The following is a 25,480-nucleotide window of genomic DNA, read 5'->3' on the forward strand; positions in this document are numbered from 1 at the left end:
ATCAATACTCAAGACTGCTGATACTACAGCTTGGGCACACTCTATAGCACTTTGAAGTAAGCCCCCTCTCCTCTACCCTCAGTTTCCAGTACTCTGTCTGGTACACAATATTTGTTGAATGAACAATTTATTGAACAAATGCATTAACAAATAGCAAAAAATTGCTAAAATTTCAGGGTTTTTCAAATTCAAAAATGTTTTTTAAAAATCTTTTTATATGAGAAACTTGGGATTCATTAAAATATCATAATCATATTCTCATTCATAAATAGCTTCTTGAGGAGAGTAAAACAAGGCCTACAGGATGTTTTCCCTGAGACCTAGGGAAATAGCTGAGGTGGTAGGAAAGGCAGGGAGATAAGTAACTGAATAAGAACTGCAAGAAGAGTGCCTTTTTCAGGAACACGGCCTGCAGCCCAATCTGTGCCAGGCTTTTCGGTTTTTCAAACTGCCAATGCGTGGTAAAGAGAATGAAAGCCCAGAAACATCACCATTTCACACCTGTTACAATAATGGATTCAAGCAAGAATTACCAATGAGTGCTAAGTCCACTGGATGAATACTTTTTGGAAACAAAGATAGTTGCATATTCTTGCAATATCACTCAATTGAGCACTTATTAATGATAATAGGGAGATGGATAAATCTGTTGACCACAACTTTAACCAAATGATCAAACTTACTATCACTAGTTATGAGAAAAACTTATACCGTGTGTTTTGTGATATGTCTCATTGATACAATATTATAACTTATGTAACATTGCTGCCAAAAGTGTTTTACCTGAATGTAATCATGAGTAAACAGAAAGGTAAGTCCACGCTGAGAGAAATTCTGCAAAGTAACTAGCCTAGACCCTTTAAAAAATGTCTATGTAATGAAAGACAAATTTAACAAAAATGTAGGGGATACTGTAAGATTAAAGGGGATTCAAAGTTATAACAGATAAATGCAATACACGGTGCTCGACTACATATAGCACCCAACTGAATCAGAGAAGTTTGCATGTGGACTATATATTTGTGCCAGTTACCTAATTATTGCCTCAGTTCTAAATCCTTAGCTCAAGTTTTTAACTCTAATTTGAGATACTGGAGCTGGATCTAGTATTTAAACAGTTTTCTTTTGCCAGCTGGAGTAATGAGGCTTTATCAGTAGAGGGCGTGGAGGGGCTTACGAGGCAGCAGCAAGGGGCTTCCCAGCCTTGTTTTGGTTTCGATTGATTTCTCCTTCCTCTTGCAGAACTGCTGTCAGCTGGTCTGTGAGGAACCAATAGTGCTTGCCTTCCAGCCAGGTGCTCTACCCAGAAATTCCATTCAAACTCCAGTCAACCTTCGCCAAGTTTCTCTGCTTACGGACCATCCACTGAACACTGCCACGCCCTCTCCTATAAGGCCTTATTTTGCTTTGCAGGAGGCAGCTTCTGCCACAATTGATCCTTATGTGGATACTTTCCCGCATCCCTGAAGGCTGTGGCTGCTCCCTACATCTGCTATTCCTACATTCTTTAGAGCAGGGGTCTGCAAGCTTTCCCTGTAAAGGGCTAGACAGTAAATAATTTAGACTTTGGGGCTGTAAGGTCCCTGTCTCAACTACTCAATTCTGGTTTTGGAGAAAAGGAATAAAAATGTATAAAAAGATCACTTTGAAGAGTTTGAAAGAAGCCGAGGGAAAGGGGGTGACAGCATCTCAAGAGGTTGGGAAAAGCCCACACTGAAAGTCACCTTTGACCTGCTGCCTGGCTTTAGCAGCCAGAAACCAGAAGGTGGCAGCAGAGAGCTATTCTAGTGGAAGAGACTCCTGTGCTACAAGAAAGGACAGCTGAAGAGCAAAGCATGGAACAGTCAAATGCTATGTGTCCAGAGACCCACGTTTAAAGAGAAAATGGGAGGAGACACTAAACATAAATAGATCTAAGCTCAGAATCACGGATGTAGCATCAGTTTGATTTCCAGTGACAGAAAGGGCACTAAGAAAAAAACTGTAGAATTCATTACATAAGGCATGAGACCACGAACAGAGAGAAACAGACTTTAAAATTAAGAATTAAAATCATAAAGGAAAATTTGGGATTTGTGCAAATAACTGTGTGCTGGGCTGAATTAGCGGGGCAGGGCAGCTCTGGCTGGGCAATGCCAGGGCAGTTTTTGGTGGTCAGGACCCTAACAGACAATCCAGGTGGCAGCCCAACCTGGTTCTATCCAAAAATAAACACAACGATGCTATTTTATCTTTTTTTTTTAAATGAAGGTATATGTGTCTTTTTTTGTAGAAATATTTTTAAATTAAAAATAAAGTTAAAGTGAACCCCTAAACCCAGAGATAAACATTTTGACTTTCTGGTGTATTCCTTTTTAGGTCCACGGATTAAATATTATCTTTGGTAGAGTCAGCCTAGTAAGGTCTTTTTCAACCACTAAAAAAACAGAACTTCCATTAATGTTTTAAATTCTAAATTAAATGAATTTGCAATTTACCCTTGTACTCATATATTTAACTACTACTCTATTACCTAGAAATCTGTGTATTTAAATTTTCCCACTATATGTTAACTATGTATTCATGCTTTCCATAAACATTTATTGAGTACCTACTTTGTTCTAAGCACTGTTAGGCCTAGCGATGCAGCAGTGTACAGAACAGACAATACTTCTTGTCCTCCTGTAGCATACTTTCTGGCAGTTATTATGTAATTAATTATAAACCTTTAAATATGCACCTTTACAGTTTTTGTCCGTCTTTGTCATCTGGTGACTTTAAGTCATATTTTTAGAAATAATGTTAATGAATTATAAATTATGAATGTATTTAAAATTCTTTACTTACACTGATAAATTACTTTCCAGAAAGGTTCTATCAACACTAATTTACAGTTGGAAACTCCAGCAGCTTATGAGAGTCGCTATATCAATATGTCTTTTCCGTTATCAAATATTAGTTTTCATAGATGTAAAATTGGGATAACATATTCTTTTCTACAAAATTACTGTGAGAGTAGAAGATAATGCATACAAAGGAGTTGACCCAAGGCAGTATTCGCCTTAAGCATTCAACAAATAATTATTATTTTCAGTGTGTTTTTCAGAATCTACACATTTATCAGGAGACAGACATGAGTTAAATGTGTCAGTTATTAAAGACTGTCCAAAAAAGTTAAGGTAGCCTCCTTCTATGAAGTATTCTTTATGTTGTTTATCCCTAATACTTTTGAAAATATATTATCTGTCAGGCTCCAAGTTAAATGTTTTATATACAATATTATTTATTTATCACACAAAGGTACAACAGAAGTATTGTTAAACTCATTTAAGAGACGAGAAACCTAGGCTCAATATGGTTAAGTAATACTCTCAAAATAAATAATTAGCAGAACCAGGATTTAAATTAATGAAATATTTGACTCCAAAACCTATACTCTTTCAACAAAATCACCTTTCCCTTTGAAAAGGGAGAAAAAAAATAGAAACAAAATTCTCAGATTGGAATGGAAATGCTAAAGAGCTAATTCATCACCTCTTTTCTGGCAAACAAATCTGTAATCCAGTAGAATGGAAATGGAAGTTATGTTTTCATGTAGTTTTTGCACCAAGTCAAATAAAAGTTTTATTCTGTCCTCAAATGTCTGCACCATCAACATGCTTTATTCCTATCACATTTTTCAGGTTTATTTACTCCCTCATACATGTGTCAGGAAAATAAAGTTTCCTGATACTTAACTAAGGGGATACCCAGCTGCCATTTGAAGGACTTACATCTTAATATACCTTCACACTACTTCTGTTTTATCTGTGCCTTAACGCTTTTTTCCCAGCAAACATGTACCACTAATTGGATGCTCCCAATATTACAGTTAATGGCTTCCTTTCACTCAACTTTGACAAAGTATTCTGCCTCTGAATATAGTAGGGAAGAATCTTAGCAAACTAAAATCAAATGGAACAAACGTAAAAGAGTACAAGATCGAAGTTGTAAATATGTTTCATAGAAAGGGCTAAAGAAGAGTGATTATGCTAGCAATTTAAAGCATAAATGACTCTGAGCTTCTAGGTTGCTTAAACCAGAGGGAAACATGAAACTTTAGAGAATGCCTAATTATTAATAAGAGAAAGAATACAATTTTATCAAGAAAAGTTTTCTCTTAGTCCTGAAATCTAAAGTAAACTAGGTGCATAGATTTTTGACCATCTTGAACAGTATGACCATATCTCTCATTAGTATGAAAAACCAAGCAGCAATGGTCAATTTTGACCATTACTTTTACCAACCTTTGTTAAAAGCCAAGGATGTAATATCAGCTCATAACTCAATAAAGGCTATTTTGCACATGGGTCAAGAGTAATATCCTCTAGATTTGACTAGGAAGCATAAATTCTCAAGAATCAAAATGAATAAATTATCAGAATGTCCATTTTATAACCATTTTAAAAATACCACCAGTTTCACCTGGAATTGTGATAGAAGTTGCATAGTGCACAAATCAAATTTTGGCTTATTAAATTTGTTTTGTTCTGTCCATTGAACAAAATGGACTTGCTCTAAGGAGGCCTGGAGTGGCAGAAATTATGCTCTTCAAGAAAGCTTTTTAGAAGGTTTAGATTTTTACTTTGCTCAAATAAAGGCCCTATAAACTTTGATTCAGAGACGAACAAATAGCATTTGAAGGGAGGACCAAGATTTTTCTCTAAAAAGGAGTTAAGGGCTGGTTGAAATATTTGAAAAAGAACTCAAGCAAAGTCACAAACCTCTAAACTGTAAAGTTATAGACCATATTACTGTGGCCAAGAACATTCTAAGGACATAACACATTGTCTTTTCCTAGCATTAAAAATACTACTCAGCCATAAAAAAGAATGAAATAATTCCATTTGCAGCAACACAGATGAACCTAGAGATTATCATACTAAGTGAAGTCAGACAGAGAAAGGCAAATATCATATGATATCACTTATATGTGGAATCTAAGCCATGACACAAACGAAATTATTTATGAAACAGAAACAGACTCACAGACATAGAAAACAAACTTATGGTTACCAAAGGGGAAAGGAGGTGGGGAGGGATAAATTAGGAGTTTGGGATTAGCAGATACAAACTACTCTATATAAAATAGATAAACCTCAAGGTCCTACTATATAGCACAGGGAACTACTGATACAGTCGATATCCTGTAATAAACCATAATGGAAAAGAATATGAAAAAATACAAATATATTTATGTATAAATGAACTATGTTTCTGTACAAGAAACTAGCACAACATTGTAAATCAACTATACTTCAATTTAAAAAAAGAAAAAAAAATGACCCTTAAACATCTAAACAAACTTTTAAAAAAGGAATCATACACGTATATGTATAACTGAATCACTATGTTGTACACCTGAAACTAACACAGCATTGTTAATCAACTATACTCCAATATAAAATAAAAAGTTAAAAAAAAGGAATCATACAATGTCTGTGATCAGACAACAAGGGAATTAAACTAGAAATCTGTAACAGAAAGATAACTGGAAAATCCCTAAATATGTAAAGACTAAAAAAGCATACTTTTAAATAATACATGGTCAAGGAATCAATCTCAAGAGAATTTTAAAATATTTTTGACTAAATAAAAATGGGGACATAATTTATCAAAATTGTGATATGCAGCAAAAGCAGAGCTTAGAAGGAAATTCATAGCATTGAATGCATATACTAGAAAAGAAGAAAGATTTAACATCAAAAATCTAAGTTTCCACCTTAGGAAACTATAAAAAGAAGAGCAAATTAAATCCAAAGTCAGCAGAAGAAAAGAAAGAGGAGACATAATTACATCCATATCCCATGGATACTGTAAGGATAATAAAGGAACACTGTGAAAAACTCTTTGCTGAAAAATTAGATAACCGAGATGAAATGGACCAATTCCTTGAAAGACACAATCTGCCAAAACTCATACAAGAAGAAACAGATGATCTAAATAGTCCTGTTAAAGAAATGGGATCAATACTTAATAACCTTCCAAAACAAAGGCATCAAGCCCAGCGGGGTTTATTAGTGAATTCTACCAAACATTTAGGAAAAAATTATACTAATTCTCTACAATTTTCTTTGGAGGATAGAAGCAGAGGGACTACTTCCTACCTCACTCTATGAAGGCAGCATTACTGTAATACCAAAACCTGACAAAGACATTACAAGAGAAAACTACAGACCAATATTTCTCATGAAAATAGATGTAAAAATCCTCAACAAAATATTAGCAAATCAAATTCAACAATGTGTAAAAAGAATTATACACCATAACTATGCAGGATTTATCCCAGGTATGCAAGGCTAGTACAACATTTGAAAATCAATTAATGTAATCAATTATATCAACAGGCTAATGAGGAAAAAAATCACATGTTCATAACAATAGATACAGAAAAAGCATTTGACAATATCCAACATTCGTTCGTGGTAAAAACTCTTAATAAGTTAAAATAAAGAGGAACTTCCTCTACTTGATAAAGAATATCTACAAAAAATCTACAGCTACCATTATAGTCAATGGTGAAAAACTCAAAATTTACCACTAGGGTCAGGTACAAACAAGCAAAGATGTCCCACCTCAACAATCCTTTTCAGTATTGTACTGGAAATCCTTGAAAATGCACTGACAAGAAAAGCAAATTAAAGATATACAGATTGGGAAGGAAGAAATAAAACTCTTTGTTTGCGAAGGACATGACTGTCTGTGTAAAAATTTGAAAGAATTATCAAAAATACTCCTGGAACTAAATAAGCAATTATAGCAATTAACACAAGGTTAATACACAAATACCAACTGTTTTCCTATATAATAAAAATAAACAAGTGCAATTGTAAATTTAAAACACATCATTTAAATTAGTACTCCCCATAATGAAATACTTAGATATAAATCTAACAAAATATGTACAAGAGCCATACAAAAAAACTAAAAAACTCTGATGAATGAAATTAAAAAACTAAATAAATGTAGAGATATTCCATGTTAATGCATAGGCAGACTCAACAATGTTAAGAAGTCAGTTCACCCCAACTTGATCTATAAGTTCAATTTATCCCCTATCAATATCCCAGCAAGTTATTTTGGGGATACTGACAAAGTAATTCCAAAGGAGAGGCAAAAGATCCTGAAGAGCCAACACCATATTGAAGAAAAACAAAGATGGAGAGCTGACCACACTCAACATCAAGACATACTACTAAGCTACAGTATTTAAAACAGTGTGGTATTGGCAAAAGAACGGACAAATAGATCAATGGAACAAAACAAAGAGTCCAGAAATAGATTCACAGAAATACAGTCAACTGATCTTTGACAAAGTAACAATGAGTACATAATGGAGCAAAGACAGTCTTTTCAACAAATGAGGCTGGAACAACTAGACATCTACATGCAAAAAAACTGAAGCTAGACACAGACTTTACACCTTTCACAAAAATTAATTCAAAAAGAATCACAGACCTAATTGTAAAACGCAAAACTACAGAACTCCCAGAAGATAATAACATAGGTGAAAACCCAGATGACCTTGGGTATGGCAATGACTTTTTAGATATAACACCAAAGGCATGATCCATGAAATAAAGAACTGATAAGCTGGACTTCATTAAAATTAAAACTTCTGCTGTGTGAAAGACAATGTCAAAAGTGAGAAGACAAGACACAGACCAGGAGAAAGTTTTGCAAAAGACACACCTGATAAAGGGCTGTTATCCAAAGTACTATTGATAAAACCTGAAAACTCAATAGTAAGAAAATGAACCTGATTTAAAATATATCACAGACCTTAATGGACATGTCACCAAAGAAGATATACAATGGCAAATAAGCATATAAAAGATGCTCATCACCTGTCATCAGAGAAATGTAAATTAAAACAACAGTGAGCTAGTTCTACAAACCTATTACAACGACCAAAATCGTGACCACTGACAACACCAACTATTCGTGAGGATGTGAAGTAACAGGAACTCTCATGCATTGCTGGTGGGAACGCATAACAGCACAGCCACTCTGGAATCCAGTTTGGTAGTTTCTTACAAAATAAAATATATTCTTATTAAAAGATCCAGCAATCACATTCCTTGGTATTTACCCAAAGGAGTTGAAAACTTACATCCACACAAAAACCTGCACATGGATGTTTATAGTGGCTTTATTTTATTTTTATTTATTTATTTTTAACGTCTTTATTGGAGTATAATTGCTTTACAATGGTGTGTTAGTTTCTGCTTTATAACAAAGTGAATCAGCTGTACATATACATATATCCTCGTATCTCCTCCCTCTTGCATCTCCCTCTCTCCCCCCCTCCCTATCCCACCCCTCTAGGAGGTCACAAAGCTCCGAGCTGATCTCCCTGTGCTATGTGGCTGCTTCCCACTAGCTATCTATTTTACATTTGGTAGTATGTATAAGTCCATGCCACTCTCTCACTTCGGCCCAGCTTACCCTTCCCCCTCCCCGTATCCTCAAGTCCATTCTCTAGTAGGTCTGCGTCTTTACTCCTGTCTTGCCCCTAGGTTCTTCAAGACCCTTTTTTTGTTTTTAGATTCCATATATATGTGTTAGCATAGAGTATTTGTTTTTCTCTTTCTGACTTACTTCACTCAGTATGACAGACTCTAGGTCCATCCACCTCACTACAAATAACTCAGTTTTGTTTCTTTTTATGGCGAGTAATATTCCATTGTATATATGTGTCACATCTTCTTTATCCATTCATCTGTCGATGGACACTTAGGTTGCTTCCATGTCCTGGTTTTGTAAATAGAGCTGCGATGAACATCGTGGTACATGACTCTTTTTGAATTACAGTTTTCTCAGGGTATATGTCCAGTAGTGGGATTGCTGTGTCACCTGGCAGTTCTATTTTTAGTTTTTTAAGGAACCTCCATACTGTTCTCCATAGTGGCTGCATCAATTTACATTCCCACCAACAGTGCAAGAGGGTTCCCTTTTCTCCACACACTCTCCAGCATTTACTGTTTGTAGATTTTTTCATGATGGCCATTCTGACTGGTGTGAGGTAATACCTCATTGTAGTTTTGATCTGCATCTCTCTAATGATTAGTGATGTTGAGCATTCTTTCACATGTTTGTTGGCAATCTGCATATATTCTTTGGAGAAATGTCTATTTAGGTCTTCTGCCCATTTTTGGATTGGGTTGTTTGTTTTTTGATATTGAGCTGCATGAGCTGCTTGTAAATTTTGGAGATTAATCCTTTGTCAGTAGCTTCATTTGCAAATATTTTCTCCCGTTCTGAGGGCTGTCTTTTTGATGGTTTCCTTTGCTGTGCAAAAGCTTTTAGGATTCATTAGGTCCCATTTGTTTATTTTTTATTTCCATTTCTCTAGGAGGTGGGTCAAAAAGATCTTGCTGTGATTTATGTCATAGAGTGTTCTGCCTATGTTTTCCTCTAAGAGTTTTGTAGTGTCTGGCCTTACATTTAGGTCTTTAATCCATTTTGAGTGTATTTTTGTGTATGGTGTTAGGGAGTGTTCTAATTTCATTCTTTTACATGTAGTTGTCCAGTTTTCCCAGGACCACTTACTGAAGAGGCTGTCTTTTCTCCATTGTATATTCTTGCTTCCTTTATCAAAAATAAGGTGACCATATGTGTGTGGGTTTATCTCTGGGCTTTCTATCCTGTTCCATTGATCTATATTTCTGTTTTTGTGCCAGTACCATACTGTCTTGATTACTGTAGCTTTGTATTATAGTCTGAAGTCAGGGAGCCTGATTCATCCAGCTCCATTTTTCTTTCTCAAGATTGCTTTGGCTATTCAGGGTCTTTTGTGTTTCCATACAAATTGTGAAATTTTTTGTTCTAGTTCTGTGAAAAATGCCATTGGTAATTTGATAGGGATTGCATTGAATCTGTAGATTGCTTTGGGTAGTATAGTCATTTTCACAATGTTGATTCTTCCAATCCAAGAACATGCTATAGCTCTCCATCTGTTTGTATCATCTTTAATTTCTTTCATCAGTGTCTTATAATTTTCTGCATACAGGTCTTTTGTCTCCCTAGGTAGGTTTATTCCTAGGTATTTTATTCTTTTTTTTGCAATGGTAAATGGGAGTGTTTCCTTACTTTCTCTTTCAGATTTTTCATCATTGGTGTATAGGAATGCAAGAGATTTCTGTGCATTAATTTTGTATCCTGCAACTTTACCAAATTCATTGATTAGCTCTAATAGTTTTCTGGTAGAGTCTTTAGGATTCTCTATGCATAGTATCATGTCATCTGCAAACAGTGACAGCTTTACTTCTTCTTTTCCAATTTGGATTCCTTTTATTTCTTTTTCTTCTCTGATTGCTGTGGCTAACACTTCCAAAACTATGTTGAATAATAGTGGTGAGAGTGGGCAACCTTGTCTTTTTCCTGATCTTAGTGGAAATGGTTTCAGTTTTTCACCATTGAGAACGATGTTGGCTGTGGGTTCGTCATATATGGCCTTTATTATGTGGAGGTAAGTTCTCTCTATGCCTACTTTCTGGAGGGTTTGCCAATATTTGGAAGCAATCAAGATACTTATCAGTATGTGAATGGATAAACTGTGGTACATCCAGACAACAGAATATTTTTCAGTGCTAAAAAGAAATGAGCTATCAAGTCATGAAAACACATGGTGGAATCTTAAATGTATATTAGTAAGTGAGAAAAACCAATCTGAAAAGGCTACATATTGTATGATTCCAACTATATGACATTCTGGAAAGGCAAAACTATGGAGTAAAAGATCAGTGGTTGCCATGGTTTGGGGAGTGGGGAGAGGAATGAATAGGCAGAGTATAGAGGATTTTTAGGGAAGTTAAAATACTCTGTATGATACCATAATGATGGACATATGCCATTATACATTTGTTCAAAATAAAGGCATGTACACAACATCAAGAGTGAACCATAACGTAAACTATAGACCTTGAGTGATTATGATGTGGCAATGTATGTTCATTGATTGTACCAAATGTACCACTCTGCTGGGGTATGTTGATAATGGGTGAGGCTATGCATGTGTGGAAGCATGGGGATATGGGAAATCTCTGTCCTTCAACTCAATTTTGCTGTGACCCTAATACTGCCCTAAAAAAACAAAGTCTTAAAAATCATCCCTAATATGGTTATTTTGAATTTTTGAACCTGACTCAATCTTTGTTGGTCAGAGTATATGTGTAGTTAGTATCCGACTGACTAGTTTATTCCAAGACCAGCATCAGAAGACCTTGTCCCCAAAGTCTATACAGCTACCTAAAAGCTAGGCTGCTTTGGGCAAATCACTTCACCCCAAAATGAGTGTATTAATAACAACCACACAGAATCATGAACACTAAATTAATTAACATGTATAGAGTCCAGCATATAATAGGCTTGCTGAAAACTCTGTCTTCCTTTCTACTGCCTTCCTTCTTTTCTAGTAAGTTTCCACTTAGTTCTAATACCATCATTTTAACCTGGAACCAGAGTGGCTTGATATTTTACTTTTCTACCAAAATTCCAATATGTTCAAGCAAAAATCCTCCAAATTCCTGCAGCTTGAACAGAAATCTTCTACTGAATGTTAAGAAGTACTTAACATCTGATGAAAGCTTTCAAGATTTTTTTTTTGTTACAATATCACATTCTCCAGACAATACTGGATGATTTTCTGTTCACACCATAATTGAACACATATTACCCTTTTATTGATTTATCTCCCATCACTATCAGCTAATTTTATCCTAAGACTTGGCTAATCATGTCTTTTCTGAATGGAACAGTTATTGGGATTGAAGGTATGGAAATATTGGGGCAAATCATCTGTAATAGCTGGAATATTCCAGAAACTGCTAGATATTTTGATTGTTCAGTGTTGCTTCTAGTTTAAAACTGCCTAAAACTTATCAGGCATTTTACAGATGCATTTGAAAAAAACATAATTCTGAAAGTCTACTTCTAAGGCTATTAAAAGTTATTTTTCAGATCTAGCTCGTAGGTGGTATGGCTCTAATTAATTTCTGGAAGACATGTATTAAGGACTAATTTCAGGCCAGGATCAACAAATACACAAAATTTTCTGCAAGAAAAACATGATGCCCTGACTGAGAAAATTATATAGATTTTCATTAATTAGACAATGAAAGACAGTGGGTCATTGCAAAGGTAGAAACTACAAACATGAATTACTACAAACCTGAATTATCTAAGGACTATCTAGAAATTTATTTTTAATTCATTACCACTCTGACACAGATACACATGTATACATCTAGAAATTTAATGCCCTATATATTCAACTCAGAGATTAGCAGATGTGTTTAGTAAAGGGGAGTATTTCCTAGATGGAGTAATTTCTTTCTGTTGCTTCCTTCTAGTTATCTCTCAGCTACCATACAGTAGTTAAAGGACCTGATGAACAATTTCTTCAATTCGGCTTGATCTAGCCAGAAAGACACTTCGCTTTGGGTTGGCAATTTGGGTTGGCAAAGCAAGTATAGTGGAGTCACATCAAATTTGCACTTAACCTACATATTGTAGTTTATGACATCAGGAAAATTTAGAATAAACAGTTCAGTGCAATAGCCTTCTTAATAAACGAGTGCCTCAGGTTAGTGAAGCAATATGTCTGAAGAATTAAAGTAGGTTGTGACAGCTATGGGACAAATACATGAATGATACCAAGGGTTTCCTGTCAACTGAATAAATAAAAACATTAAGTGGCCAAATCAGTGCATGATGTCTTCACTGATAGTCTCAATGAAAAAAAATTAATTGATGGCCATAGAGAAACACATGTTAAGGAAAAATTAAAGCAAATTATTAATGACATCTATAATATTGTTATATATGCTAAACCATGTATATAATCACATGCCTTATATTTCTAAAATAATTTTGAGGTTAATTTTTACTATACATAACTTTTATTATACTGATTTTGAAACATATAAGATATGAACATCCCATTGAATAACCCATGGGAAGGGACACAGGCACAATATACCAAGTCAGTCGGAGAGCTGGACTCAGTATGGGAAGAAAATCCTGGTCTCTCAGTACAGAAACATTTACTGGCAGACAATCTACATGTCCTAAATTTAAATAGCACAAGACAAAGTATTCAGTGAAGATAGTGCTACTACAGGGCTTGGACAGAGAATACAGACTCTGTATTTTACAGATACTTGTATGACCAAAAGTCTTTAATAAAAAAACGCCAAAGATGGAAGAGGTGCGGATGTGATGTGTGATGGACAGAAGTAGCCTGTTAAAGTGGTCCCCCGGGGTGTGGTAAAACGGAGTTGACTTTGATAGTCTCTATGCCACGTGGCTGGGAGTGGCTATTTGTCATCTCTCTCATGTAGGAATGGATTAGACGCATATGAGCAGTTGTTTTTGCAGCACTGTGGTCTACTAATTGCTTGGTACTCTGGAATCTAATAACTTGCAGGCCTAATGTAGGTACTCCCTTTTCTTACATTGGTAAGTGTGCAAGGGCACTTCCCAGCATCCCTTCTTCCTACCAGAGACAGAACTATTATACGTTAGATATGTAGGATGAGACTGAACCAAGCACCACTCTCTCTTCTGGTGATCCAGGTAGTTTAAGGTTGGTGATAGAAAAAAGTACACACGAGTGTTAATTAGCTACATTGAGCCCCATTTCTCTTCTATTCAGGCTGGACCTCTGAAGAAAAGTGATTTTCTTCTGATTTATCAGAAGGAGTGACCTTTTTGAAAAGACTGACATAGCTTAAATTAAACTCTATCAATATTAAATCAATAAAATTCAGGCTCATTACCCTTTTCATATCTAAGAAGAACACAGAGATACAAACCTTGAATTTTCTTCTCACTTCTGCTATTTTCTGTTCTAATTCCTCTGTTTTAAATCTGGTTAGGTGGAAAATGGCACCAATGTTATAAGCTTCCTTGTATAGTTGTTTAAGAACATCTTCATTTTTTGACCTCAGGTGCAACAAAGATTGGATTTCAGACTCGAGCTCTGATTTTTTCCTTATGCTGTTAAAAAAATAAAGCAAAAACACTGATATGATTATTCCAAAACAGTATACATTTAATAATAGTAAAAAAGGAACAAGGTAATATTTTATGTTGTCAAAAATGCAAAATAACCAGATACTTAATCAAAACTTGAATAGAGAAAATATATCCCAAAATTCCATTTATTTTTCTGCTTCTCCTGATGGCTACTTCTAATCGTTACGTTGTGTTCAATTTTAGGAGAATAAGCGTATTAATAAGAAAGGCCTGGGGAGCCAAGAGGCTCAAATTTCAGAGCACTCATTTCCTTCTACAGCAACCCATCCTTTCTAATCTTATATAACATTGCTACTAAGAATAATAAAACATAAGAAAACATAAATATATTTATATATTTTATATATACTTATATATATATATATAAAATAAAATATAAGAAACACTCAGCCCATGAAAAAGAGAAACAAAACTCAACAAAGGAAAACTAATAACTAAAACAAAACTCTCAAAAAGAGAACCAATAGCTAAAGGAAAAGAGTTAATAGAGGAAAAAAAGTAAGGCATTATTATCATTATAAAATTTTCAAAAACACAGAGAAATATTTACTAGGCTCTATGGCAAATTAGTTGTTTCTTGTCCAGATTGGGTAACACCTTTGTTCCAAATACATATCGAGGCATATGATATAAGAATAAAATACTAAAAAGACATAGCTACAGTCACAAATGAGGTAACCATGCCTGTAGAATAGAAATGGAACTGGAAAGCAAAGCAGGAGTTGAGGAGAAGCAGGAAGAAACTAGCTGAAGGTATTCCACCAGACAGGTTACCAGGTCAAGGTTCACTACATCACGGCAGGGGTTTGCGTGAGTTGCACTCGTTTGTGAAAGAACCAACTCAGTGACGGAGGCTATAGGTTCATAGAGAGCTAGGGCATTGGGAAGAGAAGACCCAAAGATCAAGAACTCAACCAATGGGTAAAGAAGGAATCAGAAGGGAAATCAAAAAATATCTTGAAACAAATAAAAATGAAAACACAAAATACTAAAACTTACAGGATACAGCAAAAAGAGTTTTAAGGTAGAAGTTTATAATGATAAATGCTTACATTAAGAAATAAAGATCTCAAATAAACCACCTAACTTTATACCTCAAGAACTAGAAAAATAAGAAGAAACTAAGCCTAATGTTAGGAGAAGAAAAGAAAAAACAACAATCAGAGCAAAACAAGTGAAATAAGCCAAAAACAACAGAAGAGATCATCAACAGAAAGAGGTGTGTTTTTTAAAATATATAAAAATTGGTTAAATCTTTAGCTACACTAAGTAAAAAAGAGAGAACTCAAACAAAATCAGAAATGAAAGGGGTCACATTACAACCTATACCATAAATACAGAAAGAATCAAAGAGACTTATGAACACTTGTATGCCAAAATTTGGGTAACCTAGAAGAAATGTATACATTCCTAGAAACGTATAACCTGCTGAATCATGAAGAAATAGAAAATATGAACAGACCAATAATAAGAAAATTGAATCAGTAATTAAAAACTTCCAATGAAAAAAAGCTATGACCTGATGGCTTTACTGATGAATTCTACCAAACATTTGAAGAAGAATTAACACGAACCTTTTTCAAACTCTTTCCACAAATTGTAGAGGAGAGAACACTTACAAACTTATTTAATGAGGCCAGCATTACCTTGATACTGAAGCCAGAAAAACACACTACAAGAAAAGAAAATTACAGGCCAATATCTCTGATGAACACAGATGCAAAAATCTTCAATCAGAATTCAACAGCACATTAAAAAGATCATATACCATGATCAAGTGGGATTCATTCCTGGGATGCTAAGATGGTTCACATATCTAAATAAATAAATGCAATACACCACTTTAACAGAATTAAGGATAAAAACCATATGATCAGCTCAATAGGTGCAGAAAAAGCACGTGACAAAATTCAACATCCATTTATGATCAAAACTCTCCACAAAGTGAGTACAGAGGGAATCTACCTCAACATAATCAAGGCCATATATGACAAGCCCTCAGCTAACATCATACTCAATGGTGAAAAGCTGAAGGCTTTTCCTCTAAGATCAGCAACAAGACAAGTGTGCCAACTCTTACCACTTCTATTCAACATAGTACTGGAAGTTTTACCCAGAGAATTTAGGTAAGAAAAAGAAGTATGCAAACAAGAAAGGAATAATTAAAATTTTCTGTTGGCAGATGACATGGTCTTATATAGAAAATCCTTAAAACTCCACCAAAAAATGTATAATTAAATGAATTCAGTAAACTTGCAAGATACAAAATCAATACATAAAAATCTGTTGCATTTCTACAAACTAACAATGAACTACCTGCAAAAGACATAAAGATAAAGAAAACAATCCAATTTATAATAGCATCAACACTAATAAAGTACTCAAGAATAAATTTAACCAAGGAGGTGAAAATTCTGTATATTGACAACTATAAGACATTGTTGAATGAAATTAAGAAAGAAAAATAAATGGTAAGATATCCTGTGTTCATGGATTAGAAAAATTAATAATGTTAAAAAGGTCATAGTACACAAAGTGATCTAGAGAGTCAATGCAATCTCTATCAAAATTCTAATCACATTTTCCACAGATACAGGAAAAAAAATCCTAATTCATATGGAACCAAAAAGGGTCCAAAGTGGCTAAAGTAATCTTGAGAAAGAAGGACAAAACTGGAGGTATAACACTTCTTATTTCAAATTATATTACAAAGCTTAGTAATCAAAACAGTATGGTACTGGCATAAAAACAGACACATAGGCCAATGCAACAGAATCAACGGCCCAGGAATAAACCCAAGTATATAGAGTAAACTAATCTTTGACAAGGGTGCCAGCAACACACAGTGGGGAAAAGATCATCTCGTCAATACATAAATATCCAGGGAAAACTGGATAGTCACATGCAAAAACAAAAACTGTACTCCTATCTTGCACCACTCACAAAAATTAACTTGAAATGGATTAAAGACTTGAATGCAAGAATTAAAACTGTAAAACTCCTAGAAGGAAACACAGAGAAAAATCTCCTTGACATTGGTTTTGGCAATTATATTTGGCATATGACACCAAAAGCACAGGAAACAAATGCAAAAATCAACACGTAGAACTATATCAAACTAAAAATCTTCTGCACACAAAAGAAATAATTAATAAATTGAAAAGGCAACCTACAGAATGAGAGAAAATATTTGCAAACCATTTATGTAATAATGGGTTAATGTACAAAATGTGTAAGGAATTTATATAACTCAATAGGTAAAAACAAAATAACCCAATTATAAAAATGGGGAAATGATCTGAGTAGACGTTTTTCCAAAGAAGACATAAAAATGGCTAACAAGTACATGAAAAGGTGCTCAACATTAATAATCACCAAGGAAATGCAAATCAATGACACAGTGAGGTATCACTTCTCACCAGTTAAGATGGCTTTTTATCAAAAAGACAAGAGACAGAAAATGCTCACAAGGGAAGTGGAGAAAAGGGAATCCTTGTATACTGTTCGTGGGAATGTAAATTGGTAGAGCCATTACGAAGCACGGTACAAAGGTTCCTCAAAAAACAAAAAAACAAAAAACACAACTACCATATGATCTAGCAATCCCACTTCTGGTTATATATATGAGGAAACAAAATCAGTTTCTCAAAGAGATGTCTGCAGCATCTGTCTATCCCATGTTCACTGCAGCATCATTCACAATAGTAAGATATGGAAACTACTTAAGTGTCTGTCAATGGATGAATGAACAAAGAAGTTGTGAGATCACTATATATATTGATAGTGAAATATTATTCAAGCATGAGAAAGGGAATCCTGCCATTTGCAATAAGATGGATGAATCTAGAGGGCATTATGCCAAGTGAAATAAGCCAGACAAAGAAAGACAAATGCTGTATGATTTCATTTATATGAGGAATCTAAAGAAGAAAAAATCAGAAGTCATAGAAATACAGAGCAGAATGGTGGTTACTAAGGGCTGACAGGTGGTGAAAATGGGGGAGATAGGGTTAAAGGTACAAGCCTTCAGTTATAAGATGAATAAGCTCTGAGGATCTAATGTACAGTATGATGACTGTAGTTAATAATACTGTATCGCTTACTTGAAATTTGCCCAGAGTGTAGACCTTAAGACCTCACCACAAAATTTTAAAAAAAGTAACTATGTGAGGTTACTGATGTGTGGTAATTATTTCACAAAGTTTGTCAAATCATTACATTTCACATTTTTAATATACAGAATTTTGACAATTATACCTCAAAAAAACTGAAAAATTTCTGAAGAAAATAACAGATGGGGATGTATGTAACAAAATTATACCTGAAAAATTTCCAGTACTGAAAACCAACATGGGTCATTAAATTGAAAAGTCCCACTAAGTGGGACTTTTCAATTTAATGACCCATGTTGGCTTAGTGGTAAACTGGATATATTACACACACAGAAACACACACACACATACCCCTAGACATGGAATTGTGAAATTTCAGAACTCTGAAATAGGAAGAGAAAATTCTAAAGTTCCCAGAGAGAAAATATAGATTACTAACAAAAAAATGATATCCAAATGCCATCAGATGTCTTATCAAGCAAAACTAAATAAAATATGGATAAGTTTAGAGATTTAATGTACAACATGATGACTATAATTAATAATAGTAATTAATAATATTGCAGTAAATACTGGAAATTTGCTAAGATAGTATATTTCAGGTGCTCTCATCACACACCCACATAAAAGGTAACTGCGTGAGATATGTTAATTAGCTTGATTGAGGTAATCATTTCACTATGAATATTCAAATCATCACGATGTACACGTTAAGTATGTACAATAGTTTAAAAACTAAATGAAAGAAAAACTGAAAAATATCTTCAAATTAATGAGAAAAAATGACTTTGGATCTAGAATATGATACTTCGAGAAAATCCTTGTTTGAATGGGTTGAATAGAAAATGAAGTGTGAGTTCATGGAAACAGGAGTGTTTATTTGCATAAGATTTGTTATAAAGAACAGAAGGACAGAGTTGGGATGCAGGGCTCTGTTTTACCTTGTGTTTGCTTCTTTCCAAGCTGAGCAATATTAGGCAATGTTCATATGCTATTGAAAGAGAGAAATAACGATTCACGGGAAAGAGGAGAAAATTGTAGGTGCAAAGCCTCTGTGTAAGAGACAACAGCATCTACTTGGCAAGTGCATGGGTAATGAGCAGAAGGGCCTTCCATTATTATATCAGAATGTGTGAAGACAGATGCAAATAGACTGGTAAGAGAAAAAGGTAATTCTCATTTAATTGCATCTGTGTTCTCTATGATTTATATGGGAAGATTATTAGTTTAAAGTGAGGGTGATGTGGGCATGAGGATTGAAGAGAGTAAGAAGATATGAAACAGTTGTCAGAAAAACTGAACTGTCTAGACATTTCTTGATAGTGCTGAATGTCACTTGAGACTTATAGCCATAAAATTTAAGTTCTACTCAGGGGCAAATGTATTCCAATGTTAATGAAGCTTAAATATGAGGGCCTCTAACTGATCCCCAGCCCTTATACAGTCCTTTGAGTGTTCCTAACAGTGTTTTCACATGGCCATATGTTTTTGTAAAGTTTGCAAAAATGAGACATTTTAACCACAATTTATTAAGACTATTTTCTTTTTCTAATATAATGTATCTTCTGTATCTTCTGTCAAGTGACATTAAAATGGCTGTGGGCATTCTGTATTCATGATCTTACGTTCTTTTTTTCATAAAGAGACCTCACATTCTAAAACCTTTAAGGCCCATCAAACCAGGATCCCCCCATGATGACAGAAATTAGTGCACTCATGTTTTCCTTTAGCCACAATCAGAGGTTAGGATACTGGCTTAATTCAGTGATAGGGTTTTTCAAGTCATAGAAACAAGGTTTTGAAAGTTATTTAAATGAATGCTTATTTTGATCAAATATAAGTAGGTTCTGTAAGAAAGGAAGGAAGGACAAGAAGGGGAATATACAAATACAGTAGGCATGATAGATTGGTCATCTTAAAGGGTCAAATAATTGTTAGAGTAACAGTACTAGGAGAGTAAGTAAGCTGGAGAGAGAGGTGTTGGTTGTCAGAGAGTGGACTCTTAAAATTGAGATCGGCAGGTAACTCCAATATTGGAAATGACAAGATATAGGTAAAACTGTCATAGAGGGTGGTTGGTGTGAGGTGGAAGACAAGATTGTTAGGAATGTGTAGGTCTAAGAACTAAGAATCCAAGTTCTTGCATGTACTGAATACACACCAAATTCAGGTTTTGATCGCTTTTGAAGAGGGAGAGAATAGAAATAGGAAGGGCGATTTATTTGCAAGATTTTAATTCCTTTTTAAGAAAAGTCTAAACTAGGCTAACACATTGCTGAGTAGTTATTTTGAATGGTGCATATACCATTTTCTCTTTTAATATCTGTGAAATTAAAAAATAAAAGCAAAATAGTTTAAGAATTTTCATTCAAAGGTTTGCTGTCAAAGGTTTACTGTTTTTTTTAAAAAAATCATAGTCTATATCTATACTCCTATGAAGTAACTCAAATTAATAGGCTGGTAAGATATAGCTAAATAAATATAAAAACACAGTACCCTGTGGATTCATTCTAAGTATTCCAGGCTATTTAACAACTTCAATAATACTCTAATTGCCATCTCTACAAATAAATCACCATCCTGTTAACTCTTGATAAACACATTTCATAAAATATACCAGTATGTCTTTATGGTGTTCAATAGGTTTTTTGCTCATTTCCCTCGATTATCAACCCCATCTTTGGATCACTGCAGTTACAATGGCATGGTCTTGCTTGAGGTACAGCAGAGCATTAGAAGTAGATATTCAGAATATTTTACAGAGCTTAAATATAAGAAAATGGCTATATTGAAATTCATACCACACAGTTAACTTCAGCAAACTAAATTCAAACTGATCAATATCAAATCATCTTAAACAAGTTCATTTTCCTTGACTTAGGTTGCTTAAGCCTGCCTATCATGTGAATAAGCAATCAAGTGAAATTATTTGCTCAAGTCAAATGTCCCAAATGTAAAAGGTCCATTGCAAATGGATGCTGGCTTATTTAAAAGACAAAATTATTAAATTATACACTGCTCCTGCAAGGTAAGTAATCATATATCCTGCAAATATTTGTTATGCACATAGTACTGAACAAATTTTAAGTATGGCATCTTTTTTTTAACGTTGCCATTTTTAAAATGAACTATATATGAATAGATCATATACTGAATTAATTATGTAATTTATTCAAATAGTATAACCGTTGGGACCGGCATCAAATGGTGAGATGGTGGATATAACAGTACAAACTGGGGGAAGTTTCATGGGGGTATTCACTAGATGTATGAGTGCCAATGATTTGCTTTAAGAATTTTCTTACTATTATTTGTGGACTTAAGGAAATAAAAAGAAGCTGGGACTAAGGGGAAGGTGATTCACATAAATGGTCAAATAAAAAAGAAAAAACAAAGAAGAGTGTAAAAACAACAGAGCTCTTTTGAGAAAAGCAATGGCTATAGCCAAATAAAGAGATGGAGAATTGAATAAAGCAATAAGCTTTTGACTTTTTTTTTTTTGAAGTAGTTAGTAAATGTGTCCAGATCCTGCTGTAACACATCAGAAATAGGAACCAAGACTTGGCAGTGGAAGAGGAGAGGCAATGTTACTAAGCAGAAAGAACATAAATTTTGGAGTCAGATAGACCTACATTCAAATCCTGATTGCTCCTTATGTAATTGGGGGGATAGTTCCACACACAATTTCCTCATGTAAAATTTGCTTAATAATACCTACCATCAAGGTGTTATAAAGATTAAATTAAAATAAATTAAGGATAATATACACTGTGCTTGCACACATTGAATAAGGTAGTAATAATCAATACCACCCTTTTTTGTAGAGAGGGGAAAATAAGTTACCATGACGAGAAGCACCTGGGAAGAGTTAATGTCTGAGTTATTGTATGAATGCTCAAGTAACCGTATTTAAAAAACAAGTGATTTAATAGTGGTTTTTTTAAATTAAAAAGTGTGTAACAGTATGGATCTTCATTACAGTGCTATCTGGTTAAATGAGATGAAAGACAATGAGAGAAAAAAATACAAATATAAAAAAAGGTAAATAACCATTAATATCGCTGTGCAGCAGAAAAAGCACAGATAGATGTGGTATCAGAACATATAGCAGAGAGAATAGAAGCACAGACACTGAAGCATAAAAAGAAACAAGGCTAACAAATGTTTATATTCCGCTCTCATTTGTTCATTAAGATATTTATTTAACACCTATTGAGAAAGACACAGACACCCACGCACATGCAGACACACACAATGCCTGCCAGCAAGGAGCTCAGCTGAGAGGAGACAACAAATAAGCAAGCCAACAGTAACTGTACATAGTGTGGTAAGTGCTAGGAGAGAGGTAACCAGGGAGAGTTACTTAATGGATACTTGTTGAGCACTGAATACATGTCAAGTGCTACCCTAAGTGATTGGGGTACAAAGATGAATTAAAACAAAGGTTGCCAGTTTATATTCTCATGAAGGAAAAAAAAGAGACATGAAAAAGATATTCCACTGCAATCCTAAGTACAATAATGGAAGCAGCAGAAAAAGCAGTTAATACCATCTTGGTTTGTAGAGAGGGGAAAATAAGTTACCATGAGGAGAAGCATCTGGGAAGAGCTAATGTCTGAGCTATTGTATGAATGATCAATTAACCATATTTTAAAAACCAAGCCAAAAAAAAGAGGAGGAGGAGGAGAAGGAGGGGGTGGGGGAAGGAAAAGAAGGGAAGCAGAGGAATACTAGAGACAAAGACTGCAAAGACTGAAGCTTAAAACAATATGAGTTTGAATATGTAAGCATTCTAATAGGCTAGAACATTAAAAAATCATGGAAGGGAATAGTAAGAGATGTCTGGAGCTGTGAAGGTGACAAATGACTGTTTCTAATTTATCAGTCTGGAAGCTTTATCCTATAGCTGGTACGGAGCCTCTGAAAATTTTTAAAGCTTTTGAAAGTAAATAATAATTCATCCTTTGTAGATAAATTGTACCAGTGATGCTCTATATGTTGAATCTGAGGGCTCACACCTTGAACGAGGTAGACCAGTTGGAAGCCTATTTAATATTACAAATAAGAGACAATTAGGACCTGGTTCATTTCATTGGTAATTGAAACAGAGAGAAAGGAAAGCACCTATTGGAGACCTACATCTAAAAGACAGACAACAGAAGTTGGTAAGATGTTGGCTGTAAGATGGTAGAGAGGGATAATAGGATGATGCCTGAAACAACCTACTTGATAGATAATGGTGTCAAGATGTGATGTTGGGGGAGAGGGTAGATATTCAAAATGATACTACCAGGAGAAATAAAGGATGTGGCTAGAGATTAAAAAGTAAAGTAAAAATATGATACATGTTAAAATAATGAGAGTAGGTAAAATTCCTGGGATAGGGAGTAGATCAAGAATGCAAATGGGCTGTGTTTAGAATTCTGAGCTAATCTATCAGGGGACCAGCAGAGATAAACGAGGATTCCTAGAGAGAACAGCTTCAGAAAGTTAAAGGAAGAATCAAGAGCGTGAGACTTTGAACCTCAAAAAGAGATAGCCACAAATGCTTGGGTCACATAAAGAAAAAAAAAGCCATGCAACAAGACTAAAAAATATCCTCCCTTAGGAAGGGAGGTCCCAAACCTTACCTCATCCAACTACCACTAAAATGATGTCTTTAAAAGAGAAATCTGACCATACGAGTTTTTTAGTGGATTTCCACACTCTTCAGCAGATTCCAAACCCCTTAAAATGATTCACTATCTGACACTTAGTTCCCCACTTTCAATATTTGTCCCTGCCTGCCTGCCACACAAAAACACATGCGTACGAATTTATGCACGTGGGCGCGTGCACACACACACATATACACAAACACAAGTTAGGTAAAGCACTTGCTCTGAGCTCCAGCTACACAGTCAAAAGTACAGCTCTGTGAACTCACCACACTCTTACCTGTGGCCTAATAGAATTCCAATTTTAATGTTAGATCTACTATTTGGGATTATTATTATTGGACTAACATGTTAATAAGCATATTTGAGTATTCACTAAAGGCCATTTAAATTGAAGTCAAATTAAATTGCAGAAGATGACATAAGAAAAATCCTGAATCAAAATATAGAAAATCAGGTTTCAAATGCCAGCTGTGCTAGCTGTGGGAATTAGGTTAACTATTTTGCCTCTCTGAATCCTAAATTCTTTATTTCTTCCTTGGAAGCACATAATAATTGTTTAGAAAAAGTAGAATTCAAGAGAGGATGTATAAATATTCCACCTCCTTAGTGATCAGAGAAATGGAGTTTGAAATAATATTGAGAATATATTTTTTCATTTACTGTATTGCAATAGATTTTTTTAAAAAACAATAGTAGTACTTAATGTTAGCATAAGTGCATAGCAGAACAAGCTCATGAACTGCTCAGCTTCAGTAAGTGGTATATTTCTGGAAAGCAGTTTTAGAGAGGGGTTAGAAATTTTAAAATATTATAGCCAATCTACTTCTATAAATCTACTTAGAAATTTTAAACAGCAATGATGCTAAGATTTCTGAACATAATATACGTACTTACAGAAAGTCATAAAAATAAAAACCTAAATATAAAAATTAGAGTAATCCTGGCAAAAATCAAGGTTCACTAATATAACAGACTTTTGTACAGATATTTAAATGATGTATTTGAAATTTGTATAACAATGTGACAAAAAATTCAATTATGGGAATAAAATCAGAACACAGGTTCATCAAGAATGAAAAAATCAGTAATATATTAATAGTGTTACCTCTATCTATTGACATGATTTTAGGATTTCAATCTGTTTTTGAACATTTTACACTTTCTTTTCTACACTAAATATGCATTATAATCAAAGGGATTACAAGATACTTTTGCTCTGAATGCCCTGGAAATTTGATAAAATGGAGCTTTGAATATCATGGTTTGGGAAACGAAAAAAAAAGTCTGGGCATATCCAAGGGCACAAACTGCAAAATAGAACCGCTTTCAAAAATATAAGGATGCAAATGATTAACTCAACTTTATCCTAGGACTCAAAGAGTTTCCACAAATGGTTTCCAGAAGAAAATGGACAACACACAGTAAAGATAGCCAAGAGCACAGGGAAAAGAGACAGCAAAAGCATCAGCTAGAAGAATTAGATACAGAAGTAAATTACAAAGACTACAGGTATTTACATTATTGGATGCAGATTATAAAATAACTATTCATACTATGTTTAAGAAGTAAAAAATAAGCTTTAAGTATTTGCATCAAACAGGGAATCATAAAATGACTTAGAAGATTTGGAAGAAAAGCAAATGAAATTCG

The 25,480-nt window shown here is 34.4% G+C and overlaps 1 protein-coding gene across 1 annotated transcript in view; it reads right to left on the minus strand.

Moving 5' to 3' along the window:
- Positions 1-25,480, minus strand: part of CCDC178 (coiled-coil domain containing 178) — a 365,246-nt gene that overhangs the window by 253,115 nt on the left and 86,651 nt on the right. Inside the window, exon 12 of the mRNA XM_036874296.1 lies at positions 13,836-14,019. Within this exon, the coding sequence (XP_036730191.1) occupies positions 13,836-14,019 (184 nt within the window). The remainder of the gene's footprint in view (positions 1-13,835; positions 14,020-25,480) is intronic.

This window comes from Balaenoptera musculus, chromosome 14 (assembly GCF_009873245.2).
Source record: "Balaenoptera musculus isolate JJ_BM4_2016_0621 chromosome 14, mBalMus1.pri.v3, whole genome shotgun sequence".
NCBI lineage: Eukaryota > Metazoa > Chordata > Mammalia > Artiodactyla > Balaenopteridae > Balaenoptera > Balaenoptera musculus.